Raw genomic sequence first — 13,585 nt, forward strand, 5'->3', positions numbered from 1 at the left:
ATTGGTGCAGATATGATATGGTCCAATGTATCGGTGCACCTCTAATGTATTCTATTACTTAAGGTTTGGCCTGACTCTAGAATACTGAAGAGAACCCTAGGTAGATCAAAAGATGCAATGCAGCGGATGAAAAAAACAAAACAAAACCAAACACCCACAATGGTTTAACAAAAGAAAAATAATTTTAAAAAGAAAACAACAACAACAACAAAAAACCACGGATTTTTGTATTTAAACCAGATTTTATTTATTTAATTGTATTTTTTAATTTTAAGATGCTCTTTTTAAAAAATAAACCTATATAAAGATAGCTTTAATTTAAAGGTATATTAAAGCTCAATGATATCATCATGGAATAAAGATTATAACCTCTAATTATATACTATTCGAGATAATATATTCATGTAACCTTTTGAGAAAAAACATTATAAATAGGTTACAACAGGCCATGGACTATATTAGGGGCCCAATCTTATAGGGTCCTGAGAGACTCCTCTATAGATTAGTAAAGATTAAAGAAGGCACTGGGGGAAGGGCTACTGCCACCCCAAAATGCACTATAGCCCCCTCGTAGAGCCCTTCCCTGCCTGTGCACCCCCACCCTAGGGAAGCCACTCCCAGCCATAGTCAGCTCACCAGCGGCATGCCACGGATGGGCATGCGCCACACCCCGAGGGTCTGCTCAGGGTCTGTGGCCCCTCTCTCTGGTGTCTCAGAGGCCTTCACCCAGATGGAGCCCATGGTTCTGGGTTCCACACGGACAGAGTCACTGGCTCTCAGCTGCCTGTCACTTTTTCAGGCTCTGGGGCCCAGGAGCATGGCCACCTCCCCTTGTGGGGTCTGGTCCCTTTTGGGATCTCTGGCATGCCAGCTGAAGGAGCTCCAGGCCACAGTCCAGAGACTGTGTGCCATCAGGGACTGTGAGCAGGAGATTGACTCCTACTGCCAGGCTCTTTTCCCCCTGGGAGGCGGAGGGTACCATGGTCTCCCTCCAGGACAAGGGAGGACTCAGGGACCTCCCATTCTGTCCAGCCAAGGGGCTGGAACAAGGTGGTCAAGGGCCCCAAGGCACACCGCACCAAGGTCCCCCCACCGCTGGAGCTTTGCAGCAGGTATGAAACTCTTGCAGCCCCAGCTGAGCCTGCTGAGTTGCCAACTCCCGCAGGCAACACAGGCTCTACTGTAGCTACTGCCCCTGTTCCCCGCAAGACAAAACGCAAAGTGTTTGTCGTGGGAGGCTACAGCCTGAGGAGGCAGATTGAGGGGGCAATCTGCCACCCTGACCCCTTAGCCCAGGAAGTCTATTGCTTCCCAGGAGCCCACATCCGAGACATTGCGGAGAAGATCCCTAAACTTCTCCAGCCCACTGACCACTATCCTATGCTCCTTATCCACGTGGAGCCAAGTCACGAGGTGCTACAGGGATTTGGGGGTGGGGCTTTCTTCAATCCTCCCAGTCTCGGGCTACAGGCTGAGGGAAAGGAAGATCCAGGTAGTAAACCAAAGACTGTGGCACTGGTGTCATCGGGAAGGCTTTGGCTTCCATGACCACAGTCCACTCTTTGATAAGAGAGGCAGTGAGTTGCTCCAAAGGGACGCTGACCTGCTCTACCAGGTGTTAAACTAAGCCCGCCGGGGGATTGGGGGAGAGGGGACTACTGCCAGTGATGGCCCACTGAGCAACCCTTGCTATGCCAGCAGGCCTAGGCACTTAAGGGAGCCCACCCCTGCCCCAGCCCTGGATCTATCTGTGGGCTAGGCAAGGGCCCCCAAAGGGACACTTGCCTGTCTGTACACACATGCCAGGAGCTTGGGGAATAAGCAGGAAGAACTTGCCCTCCTGCTTAACACAAATAATTATGACATTATAGGGATAACAGAGACCTGGTAGGATTCCACCCATGACTAGGCCACGGGTATAGACAGCTACACCCTGTACAGGAGAGATCAAGTAGACAAAAGGGGCAGGAGAGGAGAGTTACTTGTCCCTGCAAGCCGACATTGGCACCCAGGGTGGACTGGAGACCCTCTGGGTTAAAATCCGTGGGGAACACAGCTCAGGGGACACAATGGTGGGAGTCTACTACAGACCTCCCACCCAAAGTCAAGAGCTTCCAAAGTCAAGGGAAGTTGGGTGACAGCAACCATGAGCTGATCACCTTCACCATCTGCTGTAAAGCTAGCAAGTCAGTCAGCAATACATAAGTCCTTGATTTCAGGAAAGCTGACTTTGACAAGCTCAGGAGGCTGTCGGTGAGGCCCTAAGGAACCACAACCTTAACGGAAGGGGAGTTCAGGAAGAGTGGTTGCTTCAAGACAGCAATCCTTGATGCACAAGCTCAAGCTATTCTGTCTTGGAGGAAAGGCAGCAAAAGGGCACACCAGGCCCCTTGGCTCTGCAGGAAACCAGAGGACCTACTGCAGCTAAAAAGAAAGGCCTACAAAGGATGAAGGATGGGATCCACCTCCAAGGAGAAATATTCCACATTGGTCCGGACCTGCAGGGAGCGAACCAGGAAAGCCAAGGCTGCGACGGAACACCAGGTAGCTACAAGTATCAAGGACAATAAAAAGTCCTTTTTCAGATATGTGGGGAGCCGGAGGAGAAGCAAAGGCAACATTGGACCCCTGCTGAACCAGATGGGACAACTGACAACCAACACCCAAGAAAAAGCAAACTTGCTAAATGGGTACTTTGCGTCGGTCTTTCATCAGTCCCATGGGACACCCATGCCCATTACGGGACAGGGAGGCCCGGGTGAGGGAGATTCCCTGCCCCTCGTGAAGGAATACCTTGAGAGGCTGGACACCTTCGTGTCAACCGACCTTGACAGTTTACACCCCAGGGTACTCAAGGTTCAGCAGTACTACACTGGCTAGCACTATGGATGAAAAGGACTTGGGGGTCACGATTGACCACAAGATGAACATAAGCCTTCAATGTGATGCTGTGGCTAGTAAAGCGAGCAAGACACTGACTTGCATCCATAGATGCTTCTCAAGTAAATCCCAGAATGTCATACTCCTATTGTACTTGGCCTTGGTGAAGCTGCAGCTGGAGTACTGTGTCCAGTTTTGGGCTCCACAATTCAAAAGGATGTGGAGAGGCATGAGAAAGCCCAGAGAAGAGCCACGCGCATGATCAGCGGTCAGGAAAACAGACCTTATGATGACACGCTGCGAACTATGGGGCTCTTTAGCTTGGAAAAGTGAAGGCTCAGGGGTGATCTGATGGCCACCTTTAAGTTTATCAGGGGTGACCACCAGGATCTGGGGGAACGTTTGTTCACCAGAGCGCCCCAAGGGATGACAAGGTTGAACAGTTATAAACTCCAGCAAGACTGTTTCAGGCTGGACATAGGGAAGAATTTCTTTACTGTCCAAGCCCCCAAGGTCTGGAATAGCCTGCCATCAGAGGCGATTCAAGCACCCACATTGAACGCCTTCAAGAGAAACTTGGATGCTTATCTTGCTGGGATCCTATAACCCCAGCTGACTTCTTGCCCCTTGGGCAGGGGGCTGGACTCAATGATCTTCCAAGGTCCCTTCCAGCCCTGATGTCTATGAAACAGGGAAAATGAGGATCCCTGGAGACAACCAACCTGATTATGTACCCATCAGCCCTCTTGTCTCTCTGCAAGTCTGTATACACAGTCAAACCCTTACTTCTCTCTAAAAGTGCAGTCTCAAGAAGTTAAATGAATAGAGGATATCAAACAAACAAGAACACACTTTTTGTAGAAAACAATGATTAAATCTAGGCTTCCTGACCACTGATTTAAAATCAGTTTTATTTAAAATCAAATCCACCCTGAGATGCAAGATAGTTAATATTGCCTCAAATGAAGTTTATGAAGAAAACAATTTTTTGCTGTGGGATTTTTTTAAAATTTGCCATCATAACATTCTGTTAAGTGTATATTTTGTATTAAATAACCTAAAGGCCCAGGGGAAAGGAAAAAGAAAGACCACAGGGAAAAAAATGATTGCTTAAAATGCTGTAATAAAAGAGATCTGAGTTTGTTGGTGGTAAAAAAAAAGAGACTGACTCAGAATTAATAGGAAAGCTAGGAATAGACAACTAGAGGAAGACAACAGTGAAAGAATTTCTGGAGAGACTGTTGAAATCACTGCCAGTGACTAAGAACAGGCAAATTTAAGTAGTTTACTATGTTTCAGGGCATTTCACTTTCTTTTCTCCAATCACACACAATGCAACTTCTGTTCTGCTTACATTATACACAGAAAAATACTGGTCTTATTTTACATAGCACCTGGAAAGCCAAATATAGACTTTCACACAAAATAAAAAGGAGAACATTTCAATATCTGAGAGAACACTAGCTACTGGGTTCTTTTGGCAAACAGAAGATCTGGGTGGAGGTGGGTTTTAAGGCTTCTACAGAGCTTATTTATCCAGCTAGAAAAAAGAAGTGTGATTGATGGTCAGGTATTTAAGTCTCCAATTAAGTTCTTTAAACTGCACCCAGGGTTGTATTTGAATACCTAAAAAAAATTATGCCTGGGAAATATACATAGATTTTACAGTTCTGAAATTGATAAAAATTAAGCATTAAGAAGGATAGTTGATTGGAGCTAGCATGCAGCACAAGCAGGGTACCAAAAAGACACAGGATAAATAATACTGATGGGTATTTCATCCTGAAAGATAAATGGCAGCACAATGAAGGAAAATATTCCATTCAACTGAATAACAGACCTCTTCCTCAACAGAAAATTCTCTGTTTTCTGTATTGGTATTGGCATTTTCTTTGGAGACTTTCTTTCTAGTGGCGGTCTTCCTCCATTTCCCACGCCTTTCTGTAACAAAGGACACTTCCTCCTGACTATTGAACTCTGTGTCCGTGGAGTCCTATATGAAAGAAATGAGACCATAGGGTAGTGCAGGCTTCTCTGTATCTAACTAAAGGATGCACAAAGAAGAAACTTCACAAGTTATTAATGGAACAAACATTTAATACCCATTGTTCAGGAGTAAATTTTGCTTGTGCACTCAGGTGCTTATGAGTATCACAATTAACCGGTATTTGGCTTGTAATTGAAATCTCCTGGATTGTTTTTATTTATACACATAATATGCCATCAAAATATTTAAAGCCAGTCAGCATTTCACATTTCTCACTCAACTGGAAGAATCCTGTAGCTCTCCAAGTTTTTTAAATCTCTGTGGGATAATGCTAAAGGGGAAAAATATATACAGTTACTCTTCTTCAAAATGCTACTCTGCAGCAAGTTCAATTCCTAGCAATGGAAGAGCACACTTTGATTGCTGTCACTGTATATATATAACCCAAGAACTTAGAACAGCGGTTCCCAACCTGGTACCCACAGGCACCATGGTGCCCCCCCGGTTTATTCAAATGCCCGCATGCATTTTCACAAACAGTAAAAATCATTATTCCAACAAAAAATGCTGTTACTGCCAATTGAACTCAGGCTGTACTCAATGGCCGCCAACATGAGACTGAGTCAGCCTGACTGACAGTGACAGAGTGGTGCTTACTACTCCCTCCCCAAACAAAACTATGCGCATATCCAAGATTCTAAATTCTAAACTTTAATATTTCTATTGGCGCCCGCTAGTTTTTCCTTTAAATTCAAACGTGCCCGTGGGTACATAAATGTTGGGAATGCCTGACTTAGAAGAACAAACGACAAGGATTAGGGGAGAGGTTCCTCCTGGTTTCATAACACGGGAAATAATGAAGTATATGCTGTCCATAATAGGATGGTGAAAGAAAGTTCTTACAACACAATAATGTGGAAAATATCCAATAAAACTAATATGTTCACATTTTTATTAAAAACAAAGCATGTTTAAAGCACAGTATAACAAGATATTAGAAGGGAAATAATGAAAAAGGTGGGGAGGGTGACTACCACTGTTGAAACGCTCTGTTATAGCATCCCAAGAATGCTAACTTGCAAGCTAAGTAGGTACAAAATGACTAGATACATGACCCAGACATTCATATAAATGACAACATGCACAATTATATAAAATATGAGTTAAATAGGATTCCATCACCATTATGAGTTATCATAATAGTAATACAAAGGCTGCAACTCTACTAGGAGTTGTTTCAACCTGGGGAAGATTCTAGTTGGTATGCAAGCTGTCACAATTGTCTATTGCAAGGTTTCTTACAAATTCCAGAGGATGGCTATTAGCTAAGACTATTGGTCACATATGATACAGCATCTCCCATTTCTAGAAGAAGCATGGATGTTGTCACTTTGTTAGTCATGGGCTCAAAATTCTATGACTTGTACTTAAAATAGAGATCCTGCCTGCTGAGTTTGGTTTAGTACCCAAGTAATCCTCTCTCAAAATAACCAAATAGAGTCACAAGAATTTTGCACTGATTAACATCAAAACAAATTTGAACAAAACTTCAATGTGTTTGTCCATATTGTTTGCTAAAGATAGTCTGTTATCCACACTCGACAATGCATTAGTTTTTCAAACTCCATTATTAGAACACAAACTGACTTACAGTTCTATACAAAGCCACTTGAGAGCCAACAGTAAGAAGTCAGTTAAGCAAGAGGCACCGATTTCAACCAAAACTTCCATTCCTATCAACGCCTGCCCCGTGAGAAATGCTGTTCAGTATATGCAATCTACCGTAATTACTAAAATAGATGTCATTTTCTTATAGAGAATGGCTTTGAATGATAGTCTACATGGATAAGCAGTCTGACATTTGTTCTTACCTTACTTCCATCTTCTTCGTTTGTCTCATGAAAGTGTTGCTTCAGAGCTTTTAATAATTTATCTGCCTGGAAAGAAAATATAAAATGTGACCCAAAGATGACACTGAGCTGTTAAAAAGGTTGCATAAGCCTAACCAGCTTTTAGCCAATTCAATAAAGCACTAAAACCAACCAAGTCCATCTCCATTTAGGAAAGCATATACTTACATTTTAATTAAATACATTAATCCCATTAGCAGGGATCCAGGTTTTCCATTTCCCACAGAAAAATGTGGATTTTTCCCCTTTCTTGGAAGAAAACGTGGCTCTCTCATTTTAATGGAGAAACCTGTGGATTTTGCCATTTTCCAAAGACCTCTGCAGGTTGGCACAGTACCAGCCTCAAGGGGCTGGGAGGAAGCGGGAGGAGGGTGGTCAGGCAGGGGGCGCCATGTGCACTTAAACCAGGGGTCGGCAAAATACGGCCTGCGGGCCGGATGCAGCCTGCCAAGCACTTCCCTCTGGCCCACAGAGCGCCTTCAAAACCCACGTAACAGCAGCTGCCTCTCTAAAAGCCTCCAATGCGGCAGCAGTGGCAGCCAGCCGTGGCACCTCAGGCTGTTAACTTGGGTTCTGGTTGCGAGGCAACCAACCCTGACCTCAGCCTGACTCAGTTGGCCTCTCCCCGCCCCTGGCTCAGGCCATGTTTGCAGCTTGACAGGGGCAGCAGGAGGGACTGAGCCAGAACCTGTGGCACCGGTGAGGGGAAACAGGGGAAACAGTGTCTGGGCCAAATTCTGCTTTGCTGCACAGCACTGAAAGGGGCCCTGCCCTGCAAGTAAGTGGCTGCTGGGCAGGCTTTCGTCATGCCATGCCATGCCATGCCGCTCAGGCCATGCAGGGTTAGCGCTGGGGAGGGGAAGCAGCAGCTGGGCTGCAGCTCCGGCCCAGTCAGCACCAGGGAGGAGAGGAGGCAGCAGAGCTATGTGCTGCTTGGGATAGGATGAGCTTGGCCAGAGTAGCAGAGACTCAGCTTCACTTTCCCCCTGCCTGTGCCAGTCAGTCCCAAGCCGCACATGGCTCCACCACTGCTTCTGCTGGCTGGTGCTGACCCAGCCGGGCTCCTCCCGTCCCCAGCAGCACACATGCTGCTCTGGATAAGACGGACCCAGCCAGGTCCGCACCAGCCAGGAAAGGTGGCATGCAGCAGAAGTCAGCTTTCCACGTGCTGCTGGGGAATGGGAGGAGCCTGGGGAATGGGAGGAGCCTGGCCGGGTCTGCACCAGCCAGCAGAAGTAGCCAAGTTTATCCCTTTGATGCATAAAGCAAGTTAAGTTATTTATATTATGGTTAAATGTTTGTCATGTTGTTTTCAGGAGCGTTAAGTTAATCACTACTCAAAATTAAAATCTGTTATAGTAGATGTTTGATTTTTAGTATATGATATTTTATCTATACCTTTTTTAATGATTTGTTCCGAATACTTTGTGTGTGCAGCCCTTGACTCAACTGGTTTGGCTCCGTTCTGGGGGAGGTCTGATGCCCCTGAAATCCCACTGCTGGGGCAGGATGTTAGAGGGGTCACAACTCCTTGCTACCTGGTAAGTTGTGCCTGTGCCTTGTGGCCCATATGGCAGAACTCCTGGGGCCCCAAGAGCAGGCCATGTACTGTGAGGGTGGGCCATGGTGTTGGGCAGTGTTTCCCAGTCAAGAGATACACCTTCAGGGACCATGTGATGAGGGCAGGGGATTCTGGGACAGATATGGAAGACAGGACAGTTTGGTGTTGAGTGGTTGAGTCTTATGACACAGACCATATGACAGGGTGTAACTTTTAGTTCCAAGGCCACCTCTCTAAAAGGAGTACTTCCAGGGGCAAGGAGAGGGACTTCTGGTGGCAAAGGTCAGGGGGTGGGACGTCTGGTTCCAAGATGGCAACCAGGAGGTGAGGCAACTGAAGGGGCAGGGCTACCCATGCGGGCCTCGACCACTCACCAAAACTTATCAAGCAGCCCTCTGCCGGAAATAACTGCCTGCTCCTGACTTAAACGTATATGGCTGCCAGGCAGCAGAGAGAACAGCTTCTGCAGAAGTGCAGGAGGGAGGGATTGAGGCCCCAGTAGAGAGGGAGGGAGCACTGGCACGTGCACCCCCTGAGATCAGCTGTGCAGCCTCAGAAGTGCCAGCTGTGAAACTGGAAGTGCACTTCTGGTTTCACCATTGGCTTGGCAATCGGCCGCCACTAGGGGACCATCCCGCGCCCTGTTGTCAATCTGGTGCCCCCCCCAGACTTGGGAGGCACCAGTCAGCCATGGGAGGGAGATGGGCAGAGCTGGAGCTGCTTCCCAGCAGGCGGTGCATGGGACTTGACATGGGGCCACAGAGCCCCGGTAGAAAGCAGGAGGGAGCCACAAGCAGCTTGCCTGGGGGGCAGGGCCAGCTCCCTGCCACTACACATGCTCAGAGGGCAGGGGAGACCCGTGCCCCCCAGATCTGTGTGCAGATATGGGCTGCCAGCTATGGACTCCAACTCCTGTCCTGCTGCCCTCCCCTGGGACCTTCACAGCCCAGCAGGTGCAACCTGCTGCTGCGGAGCAGAGTGGGGCCATGCAGGTAAGCTGCTTGCTGCTACAAGCTCCATGCTGCCGTGTCAACACATCTCCTGTGCACGTGGCATCAGCAGGGGTGGCGGCATGGGGCTGTGCCCCTCACGGCTGCTGCACACACAGAGGATGCATCACCAGGGTGGGGCAGAGCTTGCAGCAGCAAGGAGATCCTGGCGTGGCCCCGCTGTTCCCTGCCGTACTGGGTTGCACCTGCTGGGTTGTGGAGGCCCCAGGGGAGGGCAGTGCGGCAGAAGCCTGCAGCAGGCAGCCCACCTCCACTCCTCACACAGATCTGTGGGATACGGGTTCCCCTCTGCCCCCTAGGGAGTGCACACAGCAGTGGTGAGCTGCACCCCCTGTGCTGTTCTCACAGCTACACTCCTAAATCATACCTGACCTACCTAAAGCAAGCTCAGATGCGTCTACTAGGCAGCAATGACAGGGCTAATTACTGAACATTTTTATTTTTCTTGCAACAATTAGAAGTTGTTTTCACCTTTATGTCTTTTCATGCCTAAAGACAAAAACATAGATCTCCAGAACTTTCTGAACAGCTGTGTTAGGGTCTGTGTTAAGAACAACAATTATGGGTGCACTGAAAGATTTTTTGGGCCGATACCGATGGACGATTATTAACAAGCCGTATCTGACAATACCGAACCAATTGATGATATGCAACCCAGCAGCTTGGAAAGCAACATCAGGCTGTTGGGGAGGGAAGGGGTATGGAGGGACAGTGGAGGAGAGAAGATTGAGACCCCCACAGTGAAGGTGGAAGCGGGGCTGGGGCAGGCATGCGGCAGAGATGAGCGGCTTGTCCAGGGGCCCAGAGGTAGTTCCCACTGCTGCACGTACTCCCGGGGAAGGTATGAGGGGCACATGCCCCCCTGGATCTGTATGTGGAGCAAGGGCGGGCTGCCGCTGCACACTCGGGGCTGGCACCAGTCTCTTCCCAGTGGGAGTGGGAGGAGAGAGGCTGGGTTGGGTCTGTGCTTGAGGTGGGCGGCAGCAGTGCTGGGATGGAGGGGGAGAGGGGCTACAGCCACCCCAAAATTCACCATAGCCCCCTCCCATGCCACTGCCTGCCCCAAGTGCAGCCTCAGTCCAGCCCCCCACCCCCAGAAGAGCCCAGCACTTCTCACAGTCAGAGGGGCTCAGTGACAGAAGTTATAGGAAAACGTAACTTAACTACTTTCAAACGTGAGGAGGAACTGCTACTCAGGAACCTGCATCAGCTGTTATATTAAAACCATTACATCTGCATGCTCCTACAGTGATACAAGTTAGCTACTGTAACTTTAACCCAAAACTTTAAATCAGATTTTTAAAAATTTAAATCAATTTTTTTATTTTATCTTATTTATTTTTAAGATGCTTTTTAAAAAAAAGATAAAGACAGTTTTAACTTAAGGTATGTTAGAGCTCAAAGATATCGCCATGAAAGAGATTATAAATTCTAAGTATATACTATTTGAGATAATGTATTCATATAACTTTTTTAGAAAAGTTTCATAAAACCACTCTAACCCAATGGAACTCAGTGCTCAGTCTAGAAAACCCCATTAAGCATCTCTGTGATGCTTAGTTTCAGTTCTCAAACTGGATTTGTCTTCAGAGATAACATCCTTATTAACACCAGTACTGTATAGGGAGATGAGAGATAACAGACCTGATTACCTACCCATCAGCCAGCCCTCTTGTCTCTGCAAGTTTGTGTACACAGAGTTAAGCCCTTACCTCTCTCTAAAAGTGCAGCGTTTCAAGAAGTTAAATGAACAGAGGATATCAAACAACAAAAGAATGCACTTTTTGTAGACAGCAATGATTAAATCTAGGGTTCCTGCCCACCAATTTAAATCAAATCCACCCTGACCCAGAATGAAAAGGGTTGAAAAGCATAGCAAAGCCCTTGCAATATGTGGCTCCAGAAACATACAGATATAAATTATAATGTAACAACATAACTCAGCACCATGTGATATTGATATAGCTGTTACATTCATGATACCCAGGGTATACAGGTCTCTTTGGGATACTAAATCTTCAAACCAAAGTTACAACTGAGAAAAAAGTAGAGCTGAATAATCAAGTTCATTCATTTGATCCGAATAAGCTTATCTTTTTACAAATGAGTGTGCAAGTGGATATCCACTGCGTGCACTTTACAGTGGAAAATTGATACATACTGATCCTTTGACTGGATGTGTAAATAACAGCCAGAAAAACTTCAGCTTACAGAAAAATATGTAAAAATGCACCAGAGGGAACATTTACAATAGTGTATCATGTATTAGTGATACTGTTATATTTATTTTTTATGCTGCCCTTTCCAGCAAAAGCTCAGGGCAGCTTACATAGAGAGAGCAGAGTAAATTATAAGCTTACAAAAAGAGAACACAGGACGTTATAAAACAGGAAAGCAATAACAGAACAAAACAACTTAAAAAGGGAACTAAAATGTCAACAGAGACTTTAAACACCGTCTCAGCCTAGCTTTAATATGCTAAATGCGTGTCCAAATAGGAAGGTATACAGAGCTTCTGAAAGTTCCAGAGTTGACCTCCCATTCATTTTTGACAAGCAGACCTGATATGTTAATAGCACTTGCAGGAGGTAGCAGTTTCTGACCCCGCTCTGGTCTTACTATCATCTGCTGCAAAAAATGTCCATTGCTCGAAGAAAAAAAAAAAAAAAAAAAAATCATTTTGGGCCAGTGATGCTCAACACTTCCAGTCTTGTAGGCAGGATGAGCAGCATGGAGCCAGCTCCCCACACCCAACCCAGCTGCAACCTGATACTGTGGGTTGGCTCTATGTACCCAATCTGGCATATGGGGCCAAGTCATCTAGCCCACGGGTCTCCCCATGGGTCTCGAAACTACTGGCACTAGATTTATGACCTAGATACCTTGTTCTCAGTGTACCCAAACCCTCAGACTGACTACAACTTCTTCCATTTGATAATAGGTAAATTTTATTGAGACGCAGTGATAGCAGATAACAATAATGAAGGCAAGACAAACTAAGTAACGCCCACGTCCCAGCCCCAATTCTGTATCTACCAATCCTAGAGCTGTCATAGAGGAAAGGTATGTCTGGCTAGTATGCAAGCTTTGCCCTGTCGTTCTCTTGAATGTCAGATGTCAGCAGCCTGGAGGTCAAGGGCCAGGGCCCATCTCCACCAATGGGGTGGGTGAAATGGGCTAGTGGTGTGCCCTCTGTCCATGGTGGCCTCAAGTTCCCCGCTCAGGGATCCTTTGCTGCTCTGAAATCCCTCCTTTTTATTTTTTCTCCTCCTGATGACTTCATTTCCGGCTACCGTTGATTGGTTTTCCTATCGTTGTCATACTGTCCACATTCTGTCCTGTCAGCCTATTCCTCCGTTTCCCCAAACCCATCATATGCAAACATCTTAATTTGGTCAGTTACCCATATCTTAACTGGGGCATGCCCCAGTCTCCCAATTTGGTCCTCCCACCAAAGCCGGAAATCCCAGGACTCTGCAGCTCACCACTGTAACCTAGCTCCAACGCGGCAAGCCTGTCTTACGTTATGGGACAGTGTTCAAATTTCCCAGCCGGTTTATGCCCGCTTGTCTGCCGGCCTTGGACACAGTGGGCACGTCTACATGAGATGCCATAAGCCTCTAAGCTACAGCGACATAGGTTGTTGCTACAGCAAGTGTCAGTGGGCATGAACCGTGACAGTGCTGCTACTGTGTAGTAGCAACAAGCTACTGCACAGTAGGGTCAGAAATGACCTGTGCAGTGCCAGGACTGCACAGTACCAGCAGTTATTTAGTAAGTACTAAATAACTGTGCAGTAACAACTGCACAGTCGGGCACACTTGTAGATATGCCCAGTGGCTGCCTTGAAGGAAACTTGGTCACAAAACAGGCTTTTAGAAACCAATTAACCCTTGCTATTTCCCTGGACCATTGCTCTAATACAATATCTACAAGACAATTCCTAAAAGCAAACCTTTAAATATAATTCTCTAGCCATCAGAAATTTAGTGATAGGAGAGTGCTGGCAGCATTAATTGCTACAGTTCCCAGAGCCAAAGCCCCAGCAATTAATGCTGCCACCATCCCCCTGCCAGATTTCTGCATCTGTGGGGCACCCGGTGAGTCAGATTATAGCTCCTCAGGCTGTAGGTCAAGTACCACTGCTCTAGCCTAGTAGTCCTGTCACTCCTTGTCCTGGTGAATGCAGACTGAAGTAATTCAATTTCAGATCTTACATTTTTTTCCTAAATGCCAA

At 46.6% G+C, this 13,585-nt stretch overlaps 1 protein-coding gene across 1 annotated transcript in view; it reads right to left on the bottom strand.

Moving 5' to 3' along the window:
• NUSAP1 (nucleolar and spindle associated protein 1) overlaps positions 1–13,585 on the bottom strand; it is a 40,486-nt gene that overhangs the window by 22,273 nt on the left and 4,628 nt on the right. The window contains 2 exon segments of the mRNA XM_019551207.1: positions 4,721–4,873; positions 6,739–6,804. Coding sequence (XP_019406752.1) covers positions 4,721–4,873; positions 6,739–6,804 — 219 coding nt within the window.

Source organism: Crocodylus porosus, unplaced genomic scaffold (assembly GCF_001723895.1).
Source record: "Crocodylus porosus isolate Cpor-Errol unplaced genomic scaffold, CroPor_comp1, whole genome shotgun sequence".
In the NCBI taxonomy this organism is placed as follows: Eukaryota; Metazoa; Chordata; order Crocodylia; family Crocodylidae; genus Crocodylus; species Crocodylus porosus.